Raw genomic sequence first — 27626 nt, 5'->3', positions numbered from 1 at the left:
TAGACAAAGGTAAGGACAATTTTTTTCCCTCAATTATATGAATAATATGGATACTTAATATTCTGTCCTCAATCACTGGTTACAAATTCAGGTTTGGAAAAAAAAAAAGGCAAATACAAAAAGCTCAATATTTGGATTTTTTTTTCCTTATGATCCCTCTATCTCCAGATTACTGACTGTTTCACCCCGAAAATCTACTTCTGACCTTCCTAGGCTTTGTACAAACTGCTGCTGCTTCACTTTTGCCAGATTTATCTCTTTCTAGACAAAACTGTTATGGGCAACAGACAGAATTATGGACCAGCTAGTCAACTATGCACTTGCCCTTCCTATTCCAAATTTCCACAATGGTGATTGGTCTGACTGTGTTAATAGCTTCAGAATCATAGTATTAGAGCTAGAGGCATTTGGCAGCTATTTTTAGTAACAGTTTATTATGTATGTTAAAATTTAGGCACAGAAACCATAGTGGAAATTTTTCAAAGGCAATAACTTGCCACTAAGAAATTGCAGATATTGATTCTCTGACACAAAACATTTTGAATCTTAGACTATTATCACAAAAGAACCATAAAAAACTGATGTCTTCATTTGTCTGAAAAGATTGTTTCATCTTACCAAGACTATTACACATACCCAGCAGATTTCAACTCAGTCAGGAAATTAAATATCCTTAACTAGCTGAAGAAAAATGCTTTCCAAGGATATAATAATATGATTTCTACAAAGGCTATATCATTATGTCATGGAAAGGAAAAGCATCAAAACTGTTTTTCTGGATATTTTTTGGAAACTTTTTAGATCTACTGCCACCTTTGACACATACATTTCATATATTGTTCCACAAAATTCATTATTGCATGTGTTTGATTCGTTTGATGCTCTTCTGAAGCTGAAGCATGTTACAAAATATCGGGCACATCCTCAACCAAAGTTTTGCAAAAATGATCCTGCATGTCTCTAAAAGGAAGATGTATCTAAACCTGTTGCTGTCTTGCACAAGCACCTGGGGGAACTACAGTGTAGCAAGTGTGCAGAGGGCCAGCACAATTTTGACATACAGGGGAAAAACAGTGCTATGACATTTAACAGATTTACAGTAGGACACCACTGGAAAATCAGGTCTTTGCTCAGACCAGTGATGGGAATTATAGTGCAAACCAAATAAAGGCTGAAGGTTATGTTACTAAATCTAATCTATACAGACTGATCATGACACTGTTCCAATTTATGTTTCCCTTTATGTACTAAAATAAACAGTCTACACACATTCCAGATCTCATTAACCGTTAAGCTTGTGAAATTCAATGTCATGATTGAATAATTAATCCCTATAATTTGGATTTACTATACCTCACTAAACTGTTTGCAGCATCAGGATCGTGTGCCGTTACTGTGCCAACAGGAGTCCCAATCTTTGCATTTTCATAAACTTCCATAACATAGGAAGGCATAGTGAAGAGCGGGGGTTCATCCACATCGCCAACAATGACCTTCAACATTGTTACATCTTTGAATGGTCCCAAGTGTGAAAAGCGAAAATCCAGGTGAGTATTTGCTCCTTCTATATTAAGTGTATATGATTTCTTTTTTTCATAGTTGAGTGGCTGTTGGCAGAAAAAAAACAATTCTCAGAGACATTCTGTTCTACAGTTTAGCCTGTTAGCAACTTAACAACATCTTTTTTGTTTAACTTAAACATTTATTCATGTTACTGGAAAGGGATGATATTCTCTGATATTCTGGCAGCCACTGCCATACCTTGTATGTAGAAGGATATAAATGAAGCAGGATGGTTTCAATTTTTCTCTACAACAGAGTTTTGGAAAAGATACTAGTTTTGGAAATCACCCTGGTTTCGAATCAGCCTCAGATGCTACTTTCATGATAATGTAGTGTCTGGATTTTGTCACCTTTAGGTTTTAATCAGTAAATCCTAATTCCTGAATAAAGTAGAGATTGATGTATCCTGAATTAAAATAGCTTCACATCTTAAATAAGAAAGCTTCATAGACAGCGACGGGAACATTAAGATTCTTTTGGGCATCTCTTTTATCATCAACTAAATAAAAGCTTCTTGCAGGAAAACACTCACTCACTGCAAGAGAGCAGATGTAGTCTATTTCCAACAGTTTCAAAACACAGTCAAATCATTAAAAGAAGTTGCATATGCATGGAATTTTTTTTTTTTTTAGAACCAGAATTTTTATTGCCACTATGGCATGGCAGATTTCCAGTATCATTCTGTGTGGGCATTACAGTCTACCTAACAAAAACTCTTCAACCAAGTTTAAAATAGTATTTCCTGTCACCCCAAGGAGTGGCAAAGTAATACATTAGGCAAGACATATGAGGAACTCAATCTATGGCTAGTCACTGTCAGTGTGCATTTTGTAGATGAAATCTACAATAAATTTGACTGATGGTGTATAAGAAAAAATGGTCAGGATTTATATACACTTTATATATTTGTTTGATTTCTCCTCTGTGTATTTAAGGACAATTAATTAATTCTCTGAACTCTAACAGTATAAGGCTTTTTTGGCCCTCATATTCTCTGTTTCCCTTTCCTGAATGTAAAATAAAAAGTTTTAAAGGAATGGAAATTTACCATAGCCTAGTAAATCTATTACTATGCTAGAAAAAGCAGCTAAGTATACTACTCAAGTCAATTCGTAAAGAAATATACATTTAATAAATTCTCAGATGTCTATTAATTTATGTTTTTTTTGTTGTGAGCAGTGAAATATTGACTAGTGATTTTCATTTCTCTGCAGCATGTATATTCTAAGAATAAACGGGTTTAAAATAGGACTGGAACTTTGATGTCTTTTTGGAAAAATCAGTTTATATTGACAATGATTGAATTAACTTGTACAGAAAGATTAATTTCTCTCAGAAAAGACATGAGGAATGACATAAAGTCTTGTAGTAACACAAACTTTTTTATCTAGTTCTTTGATCAGACAATAACACTTTTTTTTAAAGGGAATAATCTATTCAGATAATCAGAAAAAGTTGACATTTTAAATATAGTCAGAGTAGTTTTTTGCTTTCATTTGCTTTTTTTTCTTCCTATAACATCTCAATTATTAGTTGTAGATATAAGGTGAGAGACTTGTCTTGTGGCTCTAAATATGCAAATTATTTCTGTATTTACTTAAAATTATCATAACACTGAAGATCATTGTCTTTCCCAGAAAAAAAGCAAATATAAATATATACATTTATATCATAGATGAATTAAACAGAATTTTTGTTCATGTTTTCTATTTTCCCAATTAATAATATCTTTCCATTTCAATTACCAACATAACTGCGGTATGTATTCATTGGCTATTATAATTCTTATGCCAAATTGAAAATGCCAATGTAGCCCAAGTGACCAGTTACAGGGCTAACTGGAAAATGCTGCTGTCCACTACACTGCAGTTTGAGTGCCTAATGTGAGACTCCCAAAAGGAATTACATATTAGGGTAACTGTAACCCCTAAAAAGAGTTACAGAATTTTATGGGAAATAAGTATCTGTTTCTTGAACATTTCCAGTCTCATTATACAAAATTGAAGAGACATGGGCTGTTAGACACTTTTTCTGGGAAGCCTGAATGATACTTGCCAACTTGAGGTCAGGAGAGTTCTAACATATTTTTCTGAAAATCATGATAAAGGGGGAGCATGGTGACCATTCTTTTTTTGAAGGATACAGAGAATAATAGCTTTTACTAGGCTAATTTATTTGGGTTTCTCCAGTTTTTTACTCAAATGAGGAAATGCATGAGGTAAAGTGGAAATACTTCATGACAGTTTGTAATCAATCCTTTGTGGAAGGATCTTTGAGTCTGAAGAATGGCTCCACAGGTTTGTCAGTAAGTTAGATAATGAAAGTACTGGGTTATGATAATGAAAGTTTTGGGTCAGCCCAGAATGAGACTAAAAAAGAGTCTCACACTCCTAGCCTTTGCATACAAATGGAGGCACTGAAAAATTTTATTTTTCCATCAGAATCTCACATAAGGAAAGTTTTAATATTTTTATGAGGATTTCAGGTCATTAGACACAATAATATATTTACTTTTGGCTTTTCTGATGTGCCACCTGTAAATTCTTCTGGAAAAGTACTAGAAGATATATCATTTTATTTTACTGTTATAGAAGGCACTGGTATCTGATATACAGAACCAAAACACTTCTGTTTTTATTTCAGATTATTAATTTTGGGTGGGCTTTTAAAAAATTCAGCTTGAAACCCAATTTAAATTAAAAGAAATTACAGCACACAGATCTAATATACTTATTAAACCGCATAAAAATTCTGAGTAAAAAAAGAGGAAAAAAAAAAAAAGGAAAAAACCAAGATCACTTGTACAAAGGGATAAGGTATCCAAGGAAATAATGGAGGTCTAATACACAAGTTTATGTAACTTTTAAGTGCCGAATTTCTGCTCAACTGGAATATAACATTACTTAAGCAAAACTTACCTTTTCGTGTCTTGAGGTAAAAATTACTAAAATTATGGTCATGTGTATGTAAAAGAACAGGCAATATATGCTTTTGTCATATTCTAAATAATAGTGAAAAATAATTTGAAGTTACTTTGCCAAAACCAGTAAGAAAATTGATTTAACAGATTTTTCTATGTATTTCATTTTGTTGTAAATTCTTCCTTTCTGCTTCATGTTTTGAATATGCATAAATGTTATTGTTAATGAACAGTAGCCATGGTAAGGGTACAATGCTCATTTTAAAGAAGAAATAACAGATCTAGCTATAACAAGGCCATTAGGAAATAAATTCAGTAGTATAAAAAAGACAGTTTATTTTTATGTGATTGAAAAAAGTTGGTATTGCATAACCTTTAATAAACACACTGAGTTAAAGCGTTCTTTTTAAGATATAGAAAGAGATCTTTTAAATATTTATGAATTATTAATATAATATTTCCTTGAGTCAGAAACTATTTTTGATATCTTAAATACATATATATCTATCTGGAAGCAAAAAAAAAAAAAAATCATGCTTTATGACAGTTTTTATTTATTTTTTTCTTTCACATTTTCTCAGGACTTCATTTATTCAACCATTAATCAAGACCAGAATACATATCAGGAATTTTGAATATATAGTCTCTTTTAATTGTTAGGGTCTATGGATATATATAAAATAAGTCTTAACATATAACATATAACATATAACATATAACATATAACATATATAACATATAACATATAACATATGATTGATATATGATATATAATATATGATATATGATATGTGATATGTAATATGTAATATATTGTATGCAATATATAATATGTAATATATAACATATAGCATATTATATATTATATAGTATATAGTATATACTATACAGTATATATTATTGATATTGTATAATAAACATATAATATATAATATATAATATATATTATTATACATATAATATTATATATATAATTAATATATAAATAACAAGACTCAATAACAACAAATTCACATAAGAACTCTCAACTGACTGGGACAAATATAGGAACTACATATAAATGATAACCCTGTGATAGCTTGACCAGTAACATTTTAAGTCTTTATCACAATACTGGATCATTTAGATACCAACTGGAAAGTAAATCAAAGAATAACAGTCTATGAAAACTGAATTACACATTAATTGCCATAGATTCATTTTCTACGCCAAGATTCAAGCAGGTTGGGGACAAAAGTAGAATTTTCACCTAAATTTTACATCTTCTATGGCTTACCTTCTTCAGAGAGAGAATTCCTTCCCTTGTTTCTTTGTCAGTAGATATGGAGAATACCCCAGAGCCATCGCCATTTATAATCGTGTACTTCATGTCTGCATTTGACCCCGTGTCTGCATCATTTGCTTTGATTTTGCCAACTGCTGATCCAACTTGAGCCGACTCAGGAACATATAGTTGATAATGTTCTGAAGGGGAAAAAGAAAATAATAGTTTGGACATTTTCTAGTCAAATTAAATTAGAGAACCATTATCTGCTTGATAGATGTCTGAGTCAATGGAAGGATATTTATGTATTTCATAAAGTGACAAATAAACATAGGAATTTTTTAGATCCCTAAAAGAATCCAAATTGTATTTTACTTGGGATGCCTTCATTCCCTATTCAAAATCCAAATTACCTAATGTAGAATTTTAGTTTTCACAGCTACTGCTGTACATCACATAATACAGAATTTACTGTATACCAGTATTTTTACAAGTTTATATTCTCCATAACCAATATATATATATATTTCACCAACTTACAATTAAATGCATGGTCAAGTGTGTACTTTTGAATTGAAAAATATGTTACATTTTTTCCCAAAATCCAATCATTTTTGCAACATTGCATCAACATTTTCAACACGTGATTTTTACTAAAGAAAAATATAATAAATCTTAATGTTTTACCCTTTGCACAAAAATTTTAACTGCCATCCACAGTAAATGAAAATAAACATAACGGGTACAAAGAGGTATTACACATTTGTGCCCTGAAAAATTTTTCTTTACAACTCTGGCCTCCTTTCAGTGTTTTTGTGACCTGTTAGGTTAATAATTAGTAAGTGAAATATTTTTTGGAAGATAATTTTCTTAACGGTCTCTATGCTTTTGTGTGAAATTTTCTAAAAGGTACAAAGTTTTCTGGTGGACAAGAAGCTGCCACATGGAAATAAAAGTGGCAAAGAGACATAATGTCATTATGTAAACCTCAATCTCCATCTGCAACTAGGCTGTTGGAGTCCAGGACATCCCTCTGGCTGCCCTTACTGTCTCGAGACCCTGGCAAGGGGGCTCAGAGACCTTGGCATGAAGTCAAAAACACCTGTGGCTTCGATTTTAGCCTGTGGAAAAAGCTGCCAACTTTGTATGAAGAATTACAAGCCACAAGGGTTTGAGTAGTGTGATAGTTGAATTAGCACAGAGTGAAAAAGTATGGAATTTTGGGGTTTTTAGGATGGGGTTCAGAGGGACAAGATGATGGCATTTGGGCGTGTCATGACCTTCTTCTCCTTTTTCTTGTCATCTGTGTCTTGGTATGATGGTGACACTTTTCTATTGGTTTAAGGTGAAGACACACTGTCTAACATAAATGATAGATACCGGCACATTATTGTAAATATAGTACACGTAATTGTTAGTATAAAATGTAAACACCACCCGAGACAGCAGACACAGAATGCCATGACCGACCTGCTAGACAGAGCTCAGCAGGTCAGAGAAAGAATGTTATAGATAAGGAAAAATAAACAACCTTGAGAAGCCAATCCTATGCACTCCGACTCCTTTGGCTGCATGGGCTGGGAGAACAAGGACCTTTAGAATCTTGGGGTCATCCTGATACCCAGACCCCGAGGCTAGGCCGGAAAAGCAGCTTAAAGATTTCTCCAATAATGCTACTCTTATAATACAGCAGGGATGATGAAATCTACCAGAACTGAAAAGAATAATTCACATCCAAAAGAAGGTGTGCACATACCAAAAACATACTAATTTCCCATCTAAAAAAACCCAATCCAAATGCTTCCCGAACAGTCTGCAGAGTTTACATCACAGTCCAACCACCAACACAGTAAAAAAAGAAAAATAATTTCTGTCATTACAGATCTTCTGAAACTCTACCAGGTTCCTTTTAAGTTCATTGAAGGCAATCTGTGGCAGTCAGTGCGATAGTGCAAAACTGAGTGTGAGGACAGTGAATCAGCAGATTTGAAAGGGGACATATAAAAGTTAACATATTGTTATGGTTTGCTGGGCTTAAGCCAGGTAGTATGACTGCAGAGGTGCCCTTGTTAAGCATGTAGAAAAAGAAAGGCAAAATTTAAATTGAATTCAGAGATTAAACCTGAGGTGTGGCAGAAACCCACTGCTGGCTGCATGGATTGAAGAAATTATCAGTCTACAGAAGCTGCAATTGAAAAGGGAATAGATGTCATCACTAAAATATAACTGCCTTTATAGTCACCTCCTAGAAAACTGAAGATTTAGTTATAAATTTATATAATTCCTTGCACAACAATTCCTAAACCTATTTGTTGCTTTGAATTAATTTTTTCATACTAGCCCATGGTGCTAGTAAACAGCTAGTGCTGTGATAAGGATGGACAACTGCACTAATCTTTGTTAGTCTAAAGGAAAAGAGGTTTCATAGGAAAAAAAAAAAAAAAGTTATTATTCATTTGGAAATCTAAAGGAAAATAAGAAATGTCCAGCTGAATGAGAGAAAAATTAGAACTTAACATGTAAAAAATAAAATACCAACACCAATGTAACAGGACAATTACATAATTCAATTGAAACTCATAGTTAATACTTCTATGAAATTCTTTGATATGCATGTAAAAGCCGCCTACACAAATTCCCACATAAATGCCCTGCAATATTTTGTGCTTACAGATGATGTCAACTGACACTTTTGTATTGCTGGTCGCTTTATTTCATGCATAAAATTATAATAATGGGATGAGATTAATTTCAAAATTTACTAAGTGTTAAAATAAATGAAAAATGTGTTTTTTTGACACTTTTGCTCTTCCAAAAAGGAAAAGGTTAAGTTCATTAAGAATATGTTATATAATCAAGCCACATCAGGAACTGGACATGCTATAATTCATATGATAGGGTGAACTAATTGGAGACTTTCAAATAGTTGAGCTTGTTCAAATATATCTATCTAAATGACACTATTCTCTGCTTTATAATCACATCCCAAGTGTTGGCCATCTGTTTCAGAAAATTGTTTTACTGATATCTGCTTCAAAGACTCTGAAATACTAAAACTTCAAGCAAAACAAATATTTGAAATGACTCATGAATTATGTCAGTTTTTGTAGAACTGAAATGTTAAAAAATGTAGATAGAATTAAAAGAAAGCTGTTGAAAAAATAAAAACCTCTTAGTTTATAAGGTCAGAAATGTCTCCCAACAAATATTTAACCACTGCTTTATAGAGACAGCCTGACAATATCTCATGCAGACATGAGCCAAATAGATAAATACAAAAAATACTATTAAAAAATAAAAAAACAAACCAAACATGCAAGAAGGTAAAATTAAGCAACACGAAGGTTAAACTATATTACAGACATTTATTTTAGGCTAGTGGTGAAATGGGAAATGTTAAACACTAAATAGTTGTAAACTTTATTGCTAGTAAGAGGAACTGACAAAAGGCTCAATCGAGCACTGGAACAGACTTCCCAGAGAAAAGGTCACAGCATCAAGCTTTTTTGAATCCAAGATGGATTTGGACAATGCTCTCAGGTACATGCTGTGACTCCTTGGGTGCTCTCCATTGAGACTTAACGACTCACATGTGTCCCTTTAAACTCAGCATAATCTGTGATTCTATGAACGTGTCCTTGGGCATTGGATAAGGAAAGTTTGATAGGATGCTGTAAAAGATGGGATGTGTATTCTGTGAATTTACGGTTCTGTATTGCAACCTATGAGTGTCTCAACCCTTTAAACAATCGACTGGGAAGATAGGAGCCCTGAGGATCAGGTATGATCAGCTAATAGAAAAACATTTCCACCAAATCTGACCATGTTGAACAGATTTTTCTTATTCTTCCAGCATTGCAGACTTCCAGGAGCTGTTGTGAAGCAGAAATCCTTTGAGGATGATCTAATATTTTTTAAAGGAGCTGGCCTGCTTCTTATAGATCAAGAATCTTGGCTTTTTCAGTTCTCAGCTTTTATCACATTCATTCACATGCTTTCCCCTTTGCTCATGTTTTGAGGAAATTAATACTCTTTTCCAGGTAATGTACTGTATAGGGTACCACTTTGCAGGACTTTAATCTATGCTAATTGAAACATTTTCCAAATTCAAGTATATGATCTTCATCTTTCAATAAACTTTATGGCTTATCTGTCATTATAGTACAGAAATTATTTATCTTTAGAACAATATACTTTCATTTCAATTAACCTACAGGCAACTTCCAATGCTGTATCTTACTCAGAAAAGAGAGTTCTCTCTGTCTGAACCTCTCAAAAAAGAAGCATAACAGTATGCAATGAAGATCAATAAGCATACTATTGAAATTATTGTGTTTATTAATCTATTCTATTTCATTGATAATTTTGATTTATAATTTATAATGTCATTTTGAACAGTAGCCATTACCGTATTTAACGATGGGAAGGAGAAAAGACAATATGGAACACCAATTTGGGAAAAAGTGTTTATTACACTGGAGGGCAGGGCTGCGGCTCAAAGGACCTGGACATGCTGGAGAAATGTGCTAAAACAAACCTCATGACATTCAGTGACAGCACCAGGGGAGGAATAATGCCATTCATCAGTACATGCTGGGCCAGCCAGTTGTAAAGCAGTTTTGCAGAAAGGGACCTAAAAAGGACCTTTCAAGGCTTTACTAGACAAGACTCTTAGTAACTTGATCTAACTGAACTTGCTTTAAGCTGGGCTTTGGGTAAGATTACTTTTTAAGCCTCACATGAACCTATGATCCTGTCATTTTCAAAGGTATGTCTCATGTTTTACTACCTGCCATCTTTGATAAAACTAAAGTGGAGCTTCAGCCGTGGACTGTGCTCAATCTTCCTTGGTAACTTTTTTTGAGAAAGCTATTCTTCATTCACAGAGCTGTTTGTCTTCATTACATGTAATAGATTATTCTGGATTTCTCTTTAGCAACTTCAGTCTTTTTAGAAGCTTATTTGTCACAGTATGTCTGGACATGTTCTTTTACTATGCTTATTTTTAATGTAATAAATCCAGTTTTAATCCATCATCATTATAAGTACAGAAACTTTTATGATTGCAGAAGTTCAGTCAATTTTACATTTACTAATTTTGATCTGAATATTCTATTTGATGACAACATATCTTTCATAAAACTAAACTGAGACATTTTTAAGAGGCATTTTTGGCTTATTCTTCTTCCTTCCCAAAAACTAGTGCTATTGCACTTTCTAAATGTATTTGAATTATAAGTGATGTTACTTCTTATTTGCAAATATGACAATCAAAAAACTTCAAAACTTTTGTTTGCCTTGAAAATGTGAAGAATATAGAAACCTTAGGTCAATTTAGGAAAAAAAAAAACCAACATTCTTCTTTGATGCAAGAGACTCCTTTGGCTGAAACAAGACTTGTACTTCTAAATGTCTCTGCTTTTTACGTCTCAGTGTAAAGCAGGAGTTATGATTGTGATTAAGATTTTAATCAGTGATGAGTTTATGTTCTATGACACTTTGCCTTTAGAGACAATATCTAAAAGTTCTTGAAAACTTTCTGACATCAGAATACTGAACTTTTAATCTTGCAGAACAAAAGTATTCTGTCTTCTTGTAAAAATTGTGATGTTTATGCCACTCATAGCTAAAAGCAGAAACATAAAGAAAACTGAGTTTCTCCTGGATTTTCAGATTTACTACTTGCCTGTAGGTATTGAATCCCCAAATACATATTTTCTATGCAAATGACATGGGAAAAGCAACATATGAACTCCATAATAATCACTAATGAGGAACTTAATTGTTAGGAGTGATCTGTAGCAGTCTCCAGAGGCTGTGCTCTGTTCAGCATATTTTATGTCGTTTAAAGGGAGACCATGGCTGCATTAGGCAGCTTGGGTAAAGCAGAGAGAAATAGCAATACCTGTAAAAGGGTTAAACTCCTTTTGTACTGTGTTTATTTTGGTGTTTATATGCTTGCTTTTCCCTGGCACTAGCATTGTGATCACACTGGGGTTTAACTTCATAAAAGACATGAAAATTAAGGTTTTCCAAAGAACACTCCTCAAAATGGAGTGTTCCTGCTCCCAGTTCTCTACTCTGAGAGAAAAACAAACAACATTCCCTCATTCCCAAAACCATTACAGTCTTATTCAGAAACCCATAGAAAAACAAACAAACCAGCAAAAACCTGCACTTCTTTTTTTCTGTCTAGAATGTTTTGAAATTATTTTGATATGTATGATATATGTAATTCATAATGGATCTGGTACACAAAAATCCTTATGGATAATATTCAATAAAATGAAATAACACTCCATGGTACTGTTATGAGTAGAGTTGAAACACCTTGGTGGTGCTAAAACTCAATATGTAGACCATATATTTATTACAAGTATTTAACCTGACTTTGATATAAGTATATTTTTCCCCATCAAACTTCCTGTAATATTTTAATTCCATAAACAATTCTGTTACCAAATTTTATTGTCATGAATTTTCATTAAAGGAGAGTTTTACAATAAGATATTCAATACTCTTGAAAAGTATTATATTTACCTTATTAAATTTTTCTGTAAAAACTGATTATGGAAATCAGACTTATTCTGCTCAGGAAACAGAACATTATGAGATTTCCTATATGATCAAATGCCATTAAATAATTAATGTCAGATTTCATTGATATATGAAATAATTTGGTAGCTTTAACTTCAAATATTGTGCAAATATCATTCTTCTCACAAAACAATAAAAAACAAAGGAAGAAGACAATTAAACAAATCACTTTAGATAGCATTTTCCAGTCCATTGAAGGATACACCCTAAGATACATATACTTTTATTTCTTATGTCTTAACTCCCTTTTGAACTTAATGAACTCATCTCAAGTAATGTGTTTCTCATATATCCAAGGCATTCCACAGATGAATGATTGATTCTAGCATATCACAGAGATACAGTATCTCTCTTACAAAGAGAGAAATTTTAAAGAATCACTCAGCAAGGCTTGTCTCTTTTCTTTTACCACTCCCTAAAATAGCTTGTTGTCCTTGTGCAGCAGCCTTGCTAAGCAAGTGATTCTAAATATTTCTAGAAAATCAAGCCCCAACATACTTCTCTGCTTAAAATTAACATCTTAACCAGGTAATATAGGTACACAATAGCAGCTTTCCCCTCTTACCTTTCCTCCTGGCTGTCACAGTCAGGAGGAAGTTTCTGAAAACTGACAGAAATAGAAACCTGATATCTGCCCCTCATTCTGTTTCTGATGTAATACTTCAGCCATTAAAAAAAAAAAAAAAAAAAAAAAAAGTGAGGGGCCTTGTGATAATTCTCTGTAAAGTCTGAAAATCAGTATACTGAACACCAACTGTACTCACAAAGGAAGTGTCACTCACCAGGCATCCATTTTGAAACCTGAACACTGACTGAAACCTCAATCAATTCAACATATATCTACCTTTAAGAACGTGTGACAAGAAAAATACTTTTCAGTACCACAATTATGTTGTGCAACTATTCCATCAAAATATAATAGTCACACAGATGAGAAATGATGAGCATGAAATAAGATATTAGTCAAATTAAAATGAAAAAAATATCAAAATCAAATTAAAATGAAAAAATCAATAAATAAGCAACCTTTAAAAGTAGAATAATTTCTGGACTGAAATTATTACTATCTGACTGCTTCCTAATACTCACTGGCTACTGGATCATTGCTAGACTCATCCACATGTAGAGTCATAGATTCATAGAATGACTTGAGTTGGAAGGCAGCTTAAAGACAATCTGGTTTTATCTCCTCTACAAAGGACAGGGACACCTTTCACTACACCAGGGTGCTCAGAGCCCCATCCAACTTGTCTTTGAACACTTCCAGGTATGGGACATCCAAAGCTTCTCCGGGCAACCTGTTCCAGTGCCTTCTGATACCCAGTCTAAACTTACTCTCTTCCCCTTTTAAAAATGTCCCTTCTGATATCATTACCTGCCTGTGTAAAAAGTTGTTCTCCATCTTTTTTATAGGCCCTTTCTACACACTGAAAGTCTGCAATTAAGTCTCTCTAGAGCCTTTTCTTTTCCAGGTTGTCTTCATCAGTAAGGTGTTCCAGATTTCTCTTCACCTTCATGGCCCTCCTCTGGACCCACTCTATCAGGTCCACGTCCTTCTTGTACTGAGGACTCCAGATCTGGACACAGCACTCCAAGTGCTTCACAGGGGCAGGGTAGAGGGGGACAATCACCTTCCTTGACTTGCTGGGTGCAAGTCTTTTGATGTAGCCCAGGATGCAGCTGGCTTTCTGGGCTTCAAGTGCACACTGACTGCTCATGTCCAACTTTTTACCCACCAGAACCTCCAAGTCCCTCGCCTCAGCGGTACTCTCACTGAGTTCTACTGTTTTCATGCCCGGGATTGCCCTGACCCAAGTGCAGACCTTGCACTTGGACTTCTTGAGCTGCATTAGGTTCATATGGTCCCACTTCTCAAGCCCATAAATGACACAATGAACAGGATCTAGATTATACTAGGTATGCAAAAAAATCTAATTTAAAAAGGTATAGTTGACCATTGATCATCAGATAGATGTCAGCAATCTTACGAGAAACGAGTTATCATGTCCTTATCTTGTTTCATTTAATATCTGAGTTCCTGACTGAGGACACAAAACTTTTGCAATCCTTTTAACTTAATAGTCTCCAGTAAATTTTTAACCCTTGTCCAATATCAGGCAAATCTAGCAGAAGGACAGAGACATAAAACTCATTATTATTCTATAAGCCTCTTAGCAGCTACTGGGTGAAAGAAGGAGAAAGACCTGCTAAAATCAGAAAATTTTACTTTCCTCATGACATTTGGCAGGAGCCAAGTGGTGAAGGAGAAGGCAGATAGCCCTGGGCTAGTCACCAGGTAGGACAGGACAGGCTGCAACACATGGCAGTGGGGGATGAGAGGATGCTGACAGTTCATGACAGGAAATCATGACAGTGCTCATGACCGGAAATCATGAGAACTGGATGTACTACATGGAACTGGGGATTCAGAAAGGACCACACTGGAGTATGAATTTCGAAAGAAAATGAATAGCAGATACTTTTACAATTAGTTAGCTAATGAATTTTATTAACAAGGCCAGATAGTGGATACCACTGAACAGAGTTAATGTCTCTCTGAGCTTACTTTTTCAGTACTAACAGGAGCATCTTCATATCAATTCCTATTTAAACATGGCTGTGCACTTTTCATACTAAATTATGGCTAAACTAATTATGCATATACATAATTTCACATTATGTTTACTATTGCCATGAAACTATCAAGCCTCAAAAATCAAGCTTTATAAAAACTGTTCTAAGTCATGAGTTGTATTTAAATTCTGCTTTATCCTAAGGAACTGAGCTATTTGTATCAAAACCCAAAATCTACAAATTAGAGTCTAGAAGCAGCAACTATAGATCTTCTTCTGCACACTAGCCAGAATGTAATCATCAGCACCTGATGTACAAAGCATGTCAATAGAAGGCTTCCGCCTAGTGTGATGGTCTTTATGCTATCAGAGTCTCTTCATACTAAACAAAACACAGAGAATTTATTCATCTTAAGCAACACCAAAAAATTAGTGAAAGAAAAGTATACAGACTATTTTGATGTAGCGCAAGGCTGATAACAGTGCCATTAGAAGATGGGATATCTTCTATCAAATTATGAAATAAATTTATGACTATGAAATTAGGGCCCTCAGTCATCAACCACATGGATCCATCAGTGGTAAAACTAACAAGAACTGAGAGATGCAAAAATCTTCACATGCGAGCACTGTCTGTCAGCTTACATTGAACAGATAGTTCATTTATTACTTGTCTCTCAAAAGAAAGGAAATTTATGATGAGATAGGAAAAAGAAATCAGTATTATACAGGAGGCACAAGAAGTAATTGATAAGCAAAAAAATATGCGACGTTTCAGACTATTCTCCTACTGAATTCACAACCCCTTTCCTACTTTTGGGACATACTACTGTTTTGCAATCAGAATTTTTCAGCTATGTTTCCTATACCGGAAATCAGACTGATAATGCAGTCCTGTTTCATATTATTCCTCCAAGATTTTTTTTTTTTTTAAATTTTGGGAAACTGTTGCTCATCTGTTAGGACTTTCTTCGAAAGAAAGTCAACTCTATTTAGAACGAATACAGAGAAAAACACAATAAACCCTTTCAAGCAGATATATTTGCAACCTTTATTTCGAAGTTTTAAGTAGGTATTTAAAGTGTTTCTTTAAGGGGAAAAATCCTGCATATCTCACTGCATTTTGCATGTCTAATGAACACTGACCTACTAAAGTCAGAAAGGTATATCTTTTAAATATATACAACAAAGTATATTTATAAATAAAACAAATAATAACAGCATCAATCAGATGTACTTCCCAGCACGTTCTCAAGTAAGGTACTCATACAGTTAGAATCAGATTCAAAACTCACAAGTATGGTAACAGAGAAAAGGAAACTAACCAAAACAATGTCTGTGGTTTAGCTGAGGCTCAGCCTGTCCCAAGGATTATACACTCGATATAGGCAGTTTTGGTTAGCACTTCCCTTGAATTCAATTCTGAATGTGACAAGCCTCAGTAAGTCTCATTTAGCATTCCGTCTAATAAGGAAATTGAAGAGAAATTTAACTGAAAATCATGGCACACAAAGGAAACAGGAAAAATAAGCAAAGAAGTTATTTCTTTTAGTGTAAGACTCGTGTATAAAGTTCATGATGGTAAAACAGCCTTTTTTAGATCAACTGCATTTTCATTCTTTATTATTAACATGTATCTACTGCTCATTTGCAAGGGGTGTACTTGAAAAGGAGTAAAGAAATAATATCACTCATAATTGTGTATAGGAATCTTCTGTAAGGAAAAAAAGCAAGTGTTTGTATTCTACAAGATTTGGTGTAGAAATAATATTTTATGTTAAAAAAAATAAAAATTAAAATTCAGTTTTATTCTGCCTTAATAAATTTTCATTAAATGTGAAATGGTTTTTTTTTCATTTTCAATGATATTAGAATCCTTAAAATGTATAAATTATAATATGAACATTTTCTATTTCTTTGGCTTCTGAAAAAATATTAATACAGATAAATACATATGCCAATGAACATTTCTGCCTGCCAACCAGTTTACCATCTAAGCCCTTCAATTCAAAACAAAAGAGGCAAGTTCTTGAAACTATCAGGTAGGGTTCCATTCATACATCCATTGAGTCTGCAGGAAACTTAGGATATTCTTTCTTTTTAATTTAGCTCTTGTTCAAAGTTAAGCATTTTGCCTTTCCAATAGTTAGGAAGCATTAAATAGAATGATGGATGCAATGAAGTATTTGTGGAACATAAAACTGAAAATGTTTTACTTAAGGGTATGTTTCAAAAGCTTAACATTTTCAAGCCTTTGTGAGGCACAGAGAAGATGCTCATTTCTATAACACTCTTAATAAGCCTACTTACTGGTTAGCCAGATTTTATACAATGTGTATTGCCAGGGAGCTTTGTTTTTCCCTGGAGCCTTGTGATCTCTACTATTGTTTATAAATCTTTTAATTCAAACAGCTTAAGGCATTTCCTGGTGGATGTACCTATAGCTATCAGCCCATTATGTTCTACAACAGCTCACGCAATATCTGAGACCAGATTACAACATTGTTGTTGGCCTTGAGCCAATATGCAGAGAAAATGCATTTATGTTCCAGAAGATTTTTAAATAAATTGTCAACTGAATTCAGAATTCCTACAAGATCCTAGCTACTGTGTCAGATCAATGTTTACCCAATGAGCTGGATAGAAATTAACTTCCTATTAGTGGTCATATTAAGATATTCTATTCTGGTATTTACTCTTCATATATTCATGTGATAATATTGTTTGAAATCAACATCAGCAATTCATTTAACTATGATAAAGTCAGGCTCCACCATTGCTCAACAATAGTGAGAAACAGATTTTGACCATCTGAAATGTAATAATTGGTCTTAAAAGTTTAGTTTGATACAGAGAAATAATTCCCTCATGAGATCAAAATCACACAATTATTGAAATATGCATGTAACAAGGGCTGAAGAATAACCCACATATGAGAACAGTGTACCTTTGTAACCCATCTCAATAGTATTCAGTGGCTAGACTAAAAGAAATCTTTACTAATTTCAGTATTTTAGCTATGCCATCTCTGTGCTTTATCTGGAAATACTGGAAAATTTAAAAATATTGGTGAATCCAAATGCTTTCCAAGCTGCCTTTTCACCATGAATTTGACTACTAACTGGATTTCGCTAATAGCTTCTTAATTCACTGAAAATCAACGTGATTTTCAAATTAGTTATATGTTGAAATTGTACATACTCTGAGGAAACCTGGGTGGATTGTCGTTGACATCTGTGAGTGTGATATTTACAGTTGTTGACCCTGACAGCCCTCCGACCTGCCCAGCCATATCTTTGGCTTGAATGACAACGGAATAATGCTCTCTGGCTTCCCTGTCCATATTGTGCAAGGCAGTCCTGATGACTCCTGTGAGGGAAAGAAAACAAACAAACAAACAAAATATCAGAATTAGCTTGTTCAAGCAAGAGCAAAGGTTGGGCACAACTTTTCTTTAAAGGAAAGGTTGAGCTAAAGTGGTTTTAAGTTGTTTGTATTATACATATATATATGTATATAAAACATATAAAACACAACTCCAGATGCCTCTAGACAATAAACCTGCTGGATAATATGATAAAATCAAAACTATATTTACTAAATCAATTATTATATTATTAAATAATTAATATAACTTATAAATTTCCTGACCTAAAGTTACATTGCCAAAATAAGTGTTTTCTTATATAATGCTTTAAATAGCTACTTAATATAAAAACTAATTAATTGGAACTCTTACCCCAAGGAACAAGATACAAGGTATTTGCTAACAAAAGGTAATTTCTTAATTAATATATAAAATATCTCTTAAAACTACCCAAAAGCTAGATTTTCCTGTTTGACAAATCTCAAAAAAAAGTATTTTTGTTTTGATACATGTCAATCATATAGATTTCTGTTTATGCTTGACTTAATTAATAATTGCAAAGTAAAATATAAGATTTTTATTATTATTGCTATGCTAGAGAGAGAAAACCAAAATTGAATGATCCTAAAATTGTATTATTTTTTATACATCATCAGAATTTTTTTTCTCATTTAGTTACCTACACATGTAGAAGCAAAGATTAAAATAAAAGTAGGGAGAGACATCTTTATGAGCATAGCTTCAATTAGGAGACATTTTCCCCTTATGATGATACCCGTAAATAAAACCCTGACAATTTCTTTGATCACAGACTGACAGAAAAATCATGGAATTCAGTAAAGAGAAATGTCAAGTTCCCTACCATACTGGTAGGGAACCAGTATGGGCTGTGGGCTGACTAGCTGGGAAGGAGCTTTTCAGAAAAGAATCTGGTGTGGTCCTCAAGTAGAGCATGAGCCAGTGTTGTGTCCTTGCAGCAAACAAGGCCAGCATCTTCCTAGGCTGCATCATGAAATGCATTGCCAACCAGTCGAGGGAGGGGATCCTTCCCCTCTGCTCATCAAATCTGGAGTGAGTTTCATAGAAATAAATAAAAAAAAAAAAAATACAACATGCCCAATTTATTAACATTACATTTCTAAAAGCTAAAATTTTAGCATAACTTCTATTGGATTCTGAAAGTGAGCTCTTGCTGCCAATAAGTAAATAGCGTAACAGCATCAGATGTTGCTTCTGGGTAAATTTTAATCATATAATAATTACTAATGCAAAGAATCTTAACAAGTAGAGCCATGCTCTTCAGAAGAACTTTATGTACAGCACGATTCTCAAGCTTTTTTGACTCTTACAGTTTCAGATCATGTAAAAAAGTATTTTCCAGAGCATTATTCTTCTTCTATTTTAAAATTACTTTCTTTGCATTTCTTCAATAAAACCATTTAACCATTACTCCTGGTTTAGTTCATCAGTGCTTTTTTTCCTCAAAATGATACCATTTGAAACAGATATTTTTTTCAGAAATTGCAACATGATATATTGAAAATAACCACAACTTATACACATTATAAATCTAGAAGAGGAAATTTACAGAGTCAATTAGATAAAAGGAACTGCTATAATTTAAATAAGCATTTTCATAAAAATAAATATGGTTCACAAAATCTGGTACTATTGTTCCGAAAATATATTTTACTGATAAATAGGAATATGGAAATGTCCTAGAACTGAGAATGTCCTGCTTTGAATTTTCAAATGAATTGTTTTAGTTTTTCTACATTGAAACCAAACGTACCATGCTTATGCATATGCATGTAAGAAATATGGGATTTTTAAAAAGAGCCTTCCATTTCAACTTGCAACAGATCAAATGTCACACAGCAGAACATACCTTCTACACTATCCTCCCTAGTATTCGCCACTTTCATTTTTAAATTAATTTAAACAAACAGAAATTCCCCTGATTTATGGTTACTTTTCTCTGTTTGCTTCAAGGGGTATGCCACTTCATCAAGGCTTGTAGATCATTAATAAGGATTTGTGGATGACTAATAATTTCATCTCTCTCACTTGCAGCAGATTCCTCTTCTCTGAAAAGTGAGACAATGAAATTGGGCAGGCTCTTAATTTCAAAACCTTGTATGCAAAGTTTAGAATAAGAAAACTAGTTTTAAGGTTTTGATGGGCTGAAGGAAAAGAGTGAGAAAAGATTTAGTTCCCTCTTTTCCCTGGGTTTCATCTCCATTTATGCATCCTGAAATCCTATCATCAGTATGACGTATGTAACTACGGTGAGGACTCTCATGCTCTGTCCTTGTCACTAGAAGCTCCAGCAACTCCTGGCAGTGCAGCACTAAAATCATTCATAATCTCAAGTTTCACTATTGATCCCAAAATGTGTAAGGAGAACTTATTTGCTTCTTTTTCACTACGATAAAATGAAATGATCCAGCAGTTTCTTTTAAAGCAGGAATTGCTCCTGTGTATCTTCTGTATCCTTGGCAGGGGTTGGTATACATCCCACAAGAAGACAGGAAGTTAATATTAAGAAAGATATTTCCCTGACTAAAACATTTACCAAAAAATAATCTGACAAAGAAATCTGTCACAGTTTTTTTTTTTAAATTTAAACACAGCCCTAATTTTGCCTCATATTTTTTAGGCAGCACTGTGATCCTGTTAACCAAGTACTTCTAAATAATGCCTTCAGTATTTATCCATCTTTGGTAGGAAAGGCAAACAAGAAAATTTAAAAAAAACAAGATGTAGACATCATTACAGGTACACCACATACTATTTCTGGTATTAAGTAAAGCATTTCTACCTAAAGAAGTTTGACTGCTATGTCAAAAATCAAATACAACATATGGAAGGGTAAATCTACTGGAATGGAGCTGAGAAGAACACACAGGTTTGGACTTCTGCCCTCACAAATACTCATACCTATTTCCATCTTAAAATTATGAGAGATGTTTTTCTTTTCACACATGGAAGGCTCTCCCAGAAAAACACATTTTCTTACAACTTCTTTTATAACTTTATTCACCTTTAAAGAACACCAGTTTTGATAAGGTTTTTTAATTTTAATATTTTTTTTGTTTCTGTGTAACAATTTCAATAGTTTTTTAAAGCACATTTTCCAATTTGAATTTATCTTTCTTGACCATATATGATGATAAACCTACTTACTTTCCAATTAAGATTTTAATACCACCTTTTTTAATTGCAACATTTTTATTTTTTATATGGAATCATTACATGATGATTGATTTTTAGTTGACTAATAAACCCATAGCATTTTTCCCTAGTGACATTTCCAAATTAATGAGATCAGAATTACTGTAGAAACATAGAATCTCTTAATGTTAATAGGACCAATAAGGATCAAGTCCTACCCCCTATTACTCACAGGAATAACTAAAACTAAACAATATGTCTTATAAGTACTTTTACTGTCTAATGCTATTAAACTTGATTATGCTTTTCTTGCTCTTGTCCATAATTTCATACCCATAACCTTCTCTGTACTGACAGTTCTTCACAGCCTTTTGCAATTAAGAAATTTCTTCATGATGGTCCTGTATTTATCCTAAAATTATCAGGTAAAACTGAGAAAAAATATCTCTGAGATTAAATATTGATATATCTGCTATTGTGGACACTCCTTTTCTTTCCTTTTCCCCAATACCCCTGGATTTGAGAAAGCAGTGAAAATAACTTCATTTTTGGCAAATTTTACTTCCCTCTCAGGCTCTCCAAATTCATTCTTGTTACTGAATTGCAGTCAATACCTTTTCTTTTATACCAAATTTTCTTAAAGGTACTTATATGCTCTGCAGCATCTGACAATGTGTTATGCTGTCTTTTTTAGCATTCTGTGAAGAACCATTTAACTTACATAAAAGAAAAGCTACAACAGAAGGATCCACTGTAACTGAGACTGCAAAAATCAAGACTTTTTTTGAGTGCAGACAAATACTAAGAAAATATCTGCCACAGCCAGGTGCATAGCTATGCATTTACTGAAGTATTTTACTATGTACTTACCTATTAGTCTGGTGCACTTGAAAGAATTTATCTTATTACTTACACAAAATAAGAACTCATTTACATTCAGTAACCACCTCAGAATTTTAGTCATCTTTATTTTACAGCCTACTCCTGCATGATGTCTGAATTGCTCCGTATAAAACACGGTCTATTTTAATATTTTGAGCTCAGAGGCTTCCTATCTAGTGGAGAAAACAAAAAGAAAACAATCACACAAGACCACTTTAATGGCAAACTATTTTGTCATGGGGAAGTAAGTATTTTTTTGATTGGAAAATTTTCATTCTGTTGTTGAAACATGAGTGTGGTTCCTAGATGTTTGATGAAGGGCCAGTAAGTCACATTTGATCCCCCATTTTCTAATTTCTTATATATCTGTCTTGCCATGATCATAGACAATTCTGATTCAAATGTAATTCTAAATATCTATTTAATATTTAACTAAATGTGGGAGTTTACAATTTACTGAGGGATTTGAAGTATTGCAGCTGGTAATTTCATTAATATTATTCTTTCTTTTGGAATAAAAGCACTATTTTTATTGCTACTTTTTCTAGGGTATGAATTTACCCTCTTTTATTGCAACTTAATATTCTGAACATATTGTATGTATTAAAACACATTTCACATTCTAATATTATTCTACCTTGAAAGAGAAGCACAATTTTTCCATTTTAAGACAGACACTGAAAAAGTCAAAAAATACATTTTTTTCCTTAAAATTGCAAAACAAAATTAAAATTTAGAACTCTCAATAGACATTGTCTTGAATTTGTGATTTAGTTCAAAATATAACCGTAAATAGAAATCTACAATATAAAGCTGATGGTCCTACTCCACATTCTGAATTTTTCTATAACAAAGATGTTTTTTAATCTAGCCCTTTGACTCAGATCTGCTTTATATAACTAAAACTTTGTTCCTCTACAGAGACATATCTACATACTTCATGGATGAAAGTCACAGCACTATAGAAATGACAATTAGTGGTCAATCTTCTTCTCTGGTCATGACTATAGTACTGAAAGACAGTATACCCTTCCTTAAAGAAAATTAGCATTGAAATGAAAGACATGAATCCAAAATTTTAGGACAACTGCTAAAAAATAAGAAGTACTGAAAAATAAAATTATTTTAAAAGGAAAATAGTAAACATTTTAAAGAAATGGACTAGAATAGCATTCATTTGGTATTAAACGAACGGGTGGATTGACCAGACTGATTGTACTACAATGAATACCCCCAGAAGAAAAAAAATCTTTTAAAATAACTGTTAGTAAAAATCATCTTCTTTAAAACCTTTATGCGTAACAGACAGAAATTAAAAATTGAAAAAAAGTATTTTGCTGATGCCTCCTAAATTATGGAATCTGAAGAATTTTTCACAAACTGAGTGAAAAATACACCAATTTATGTGGCAATTGCACGGATACCAAATGTCATCACAACACCTCTCAGTTTTTATAATAGGACAATCAAATTAATTAAATTAAAAATTTGCTGCAATGACACTTCCAGAAAGAAGACAATAAACTCTAATGTGCAATATGCAAGTGCTGTAATCAAAGGGATATCTATTATAGAAATAGTAATCCAAAATTTTTGCCAGTTGTCTTTTGTTTACTTTTAATCCACACAGAAAGAAGTTGAATAGAATTGGTTTTACACTGATCCCTGCAGAGCCCTAGAGGAATTTCTTCATTTCATGACAATTCTGTCTTGATGATAACTTTTTTCCTACCTCCCAGGTAGCCAGTTCATAGAGATTTAATATGCCTTGTCGCTACTACTAATTGCTATCTGTTTAACTAGAATTGCATGTGGTATGGCATTTATCTTTTTCAATACAACCTGGCATTTCACAAAACAAAGAAATAGGATTTTTTAGTATGGCCTATTTTCCGGAAAAACACATGGAAAGACATTATTGCTATTTCAATCTTTTTAATTGGCTAAATTCTCTAAATTCTTTCTAGCCACTCTGTTTTTCTTTTTTTACTCTTTGCTTAAATTTACCAGCCTCATATTGTAAATTGATTTTGCTTGGCCTTTCAGAAAACTGACACACATTTAAATTCTGCAAACTTGTTTATCTACTTTAGTCTGGGAGAATCTACTACGCTTCCTAGATTTGGAACTGGAAAACAATTATAGTTCCCCCATTAATCCAATTCTGTTCCTAAAAGAGTCAACAATTCAGGGTGAAGAGAAGTGGAAATTCTGCTTTTTTTTTTTTTTTTTTTTTCATGCGCAGATTCCAAAAAGACTTCAAAAAAGGTTTAATTCCTCAAAAACTATTTATCAATACGCTAAGTCCTGAAAATGTGCAAGTAATTTCTTTTGGAGTACAAATTGCACATAAGTTCCTATGATTTTTCAGACATAAAAATATAGTTAATCATTCTTTCAAGCAAATCTCCTAGCTGAGTGGTTTTGACCTCTTCTAAAATTGTTTTTCCATTTTTGAACACACATTTTTTCCACACAAAATTGTTGGAGATGTGGTATGGATAAGTAGAAGAAAGCCTTAAAGACAGAATAAAAGCATTCCTGTGCCTTAGCAACCTGCCACTCTACGTTAATTCTCTGCATAATTGTGCATGATTAAATAATTCCATTTTCATAGAAGGACATCTTGGTGCTTTTGCACAGACTCATGAGTTCTTTGGAATTGGAACCCAAATTATGGGTATTTCTATAGTTCTGAAGAAACATGTGGCTAGGTGCCGAAAGAGATAAATGGTCAGATCCTCCACCTTGACCAATATGATGCTCAAATTCTGATATATTTCTGTTAATGTAGTAGGCATGTGTCTAAGACAAAACCTGCAGAAGTATGATGTTACTGCTCTGTTGAAAATGTTTTTTTCAAGAATTCAATTTAAAATGTATTTAAAAAGCAAAGAAGAACCTGAACCCCAAGGGAAGGGGAACAGAATAATTGTTTGCTCAAAGATGGTAATAAGTGATGGGTGATTGTATAATGGAATGAAATGTTAGGCGAAGATACCTGTGGAACCCACCTAGATACACATATACGTGACTAACATTTATCTTAATGCCATTTAGATATTGATGCATTTTCTGCAATAGTTTATTTGTCAGATACGCTAGCAGAGGAAACAAGCAAATGATATCACTGTGGAGGCAAGGGCAAAGAATGTTGGAAGAGATTAAACTACTCATTAAGTGCAATTTCTTCAGATATAAACTTCTTATAGGTGTATTTAATCCTTTGTGAGGAGGAACAACCTAATGACACATGACTAACAAAGCAATTAAGTAAAAAGGGGATGCATTAGTAACCCTCTGATAGCAGATCAGAATTAAGTACATAAGTCTTCTCAAAGGAAATCAAATTTGACAAGAAAGAGCTTAAAACAGCCTGAAATCTAACTACTTATATTCACAAACTTGGAAATCCTGCTCTCATAAAATAGAATAGACTGCTAGTATTGAACATATCTTCTTGTAATGTCATATATCTTCTGGCCTTCACAAACATTTAATTAATCTATAGCTTGAATGAAAATGACAAAGGAAGATGCAGATGAAGATTAAAACTGCTAATATTCCAGTAATAATCCAAAGCTCTTTATTACTTCCTTCACAATGAAAAAAAAATAAAGATGGAGTCACAGACTTTACTTCATATTTCCCATCTACTATTAGTAAATTAATTTGATTTTATGCAAATTAACCTTTTTGTCTTTAATAAGTACATAATAATATATCTAAATAATTTGAGATAACTAACATAGTTGCCCATTATTTTGAATGATATTTTTGCATCTTTTCAAAGTAGATCACCTTGATAAGACGTGAAGAAGATAAAAAATTACTATAGGCATAAATGCCCCCTTTCTAATAGGTCCAAAATGGTGTCCATCTAATAAAAAAACCTGAATCCAACATACAGTCTTGAAAAGATTCCATATCTGGACAAAATTTCATCTGTTGAATAATTTAATTACAACTGACTGACAAGGTCAAGACATATAATTGAGATTATCTGTTAGTAAGAAAACCTGCTTGACCAACACACCAAGCATTTACACATAGGTTGTGTTCTTTTGTCCCTGTGATGCTCACTCCTTACACACCACGGAGCATTCAACTGAACTGCAGTGCTTCACTGACCTTTGCATAATATGTTAAGGACAGCAGTACAGCAGTATGGCATAACATATAATTTTTATGTGTCACTTAGGGTGTAACCTTACTGAGCACATCAGTATGCATATCTGCAAAGTGTGAATGAAATACATTGAGACTGTCAATACACAAATGTGAATCATTTTTCCATCTATCCCGGGTACCTGTATTATGAGGAAAACTATTCTGTTAACGTCCTATGAGAGTGGCCATGCAAGCTAATACATTTTTAAAGAAAAACTAATAGATTCAATCACCAGCAGAATTCCATTAATAAAAAACCAATTCTTAATTTTGGGAAGTGCTTTGGTGCTAGATTTAGTGCATCAGAGTATAAATATGTATATATGTATATATGATACAACAGCTACCTTAAAATATAAGTAACTGGTTTCCTAAGGGGTCCTTGAAAGAAAAATGCTAGAAAAAATATTATAATAACGTTCTCTTGAAAAGCAAAATTAATGACCAAAAAATTTATAAATTCTTTGAAGCTTCCATACTTGTATAAAAATCCTAATCTATTCACACAATAAAAAACATTAGTTCAAACACTGCATAAGAGAAAAAATATCTAAGAACTGTATTCTGGATAAACATAGGGCTGACCAAGGAACCATGGCAGATAACACATAGATATTTTTGAATGCTGAATATGTGTCTGTGGTAGCCTGAGATGAACCACAATTTTCAGAATTTTATTATGGACACAAAAATAATTGTGATATATAAATAAGATTTAAAGGAATTTTATCATAAAGAATGTGACACATGTTCACAAATGTCATTTTCTTACATAGACCTGACATCCACAAAATCTTTGTGTATTAGGTGACATAATAGGTAGCTATTGACTTCTGTAGAGATTCAATCAGGAATTATTGACCTGAAGTAAAATCGATCTAGTCAGAGAAAAGATAAATCTCTACCTGGAAGTGCAGTAAATCTTAAAATTGGCTGAAAACAGCAGTCTTTTTTGTTCATTTGTTACAGTACACTGCTATCAAGAAAATGATTACTGGATTACTGAATTACTGGTGTAACTTGTTGAAAAGAGGCACTCTCACACTACAATAAGTTAAAAACTTCACAATAAGGTCACACAGAATATAAAATATGACACAAATCAATTATATACAG

General features: G+C 33.1%; 1 protein-coding gene across 2 annotated transcripts in view; it reads right to left on the bottom strand.

Annotated features, from left to right (window-relative positions):
- The window catches only part of CDH18 (cadherin 18), a 160238-nt gene that overhangs the window by 44728 nt on the left and 87884 nt on the right, over positions 1-27626 (bottom strand). For both annotated transcript variants that reach the window (XM_053973873.1, XM_053973881.1), the window contains exons 4-6: positions 18119-18286; positions 5760-5947; positions 1354-1607 (exon numbers count right to left, since the gene is read on the bottom strand). In XM_053973873.1, the coding sequence (XP_053829848.1) occupies positions 1354-1607; positions 5760-5947; positions 18119-18286 (610 nt within the window). The remainder of the gene's footprint in view (positions 1-1353; positions 1608-5759; positions 5948-18118; positions 18287-27626) is intronic.

The sequence above is a fragment of the Vidua macroura genome, chromosome 1, assembly GCF_024509145.1.
Source record: "Vidua macroura isolate BioBank_ID:100142 chromosome 1, ASM2450914v1, whole genome shotgun sequence".
Classification (NCBI taxonomy): domain Eukaryota; kingdom Metazoa; phylum Chordata; class Aves; order Passeriformes; family Viduidae; genus Vidua; species Vidua macroura.
Note: the sequence above shows the minus strand (reverse complement) of the source record. Positions and strands in the feature narration are given on the sequence as shown.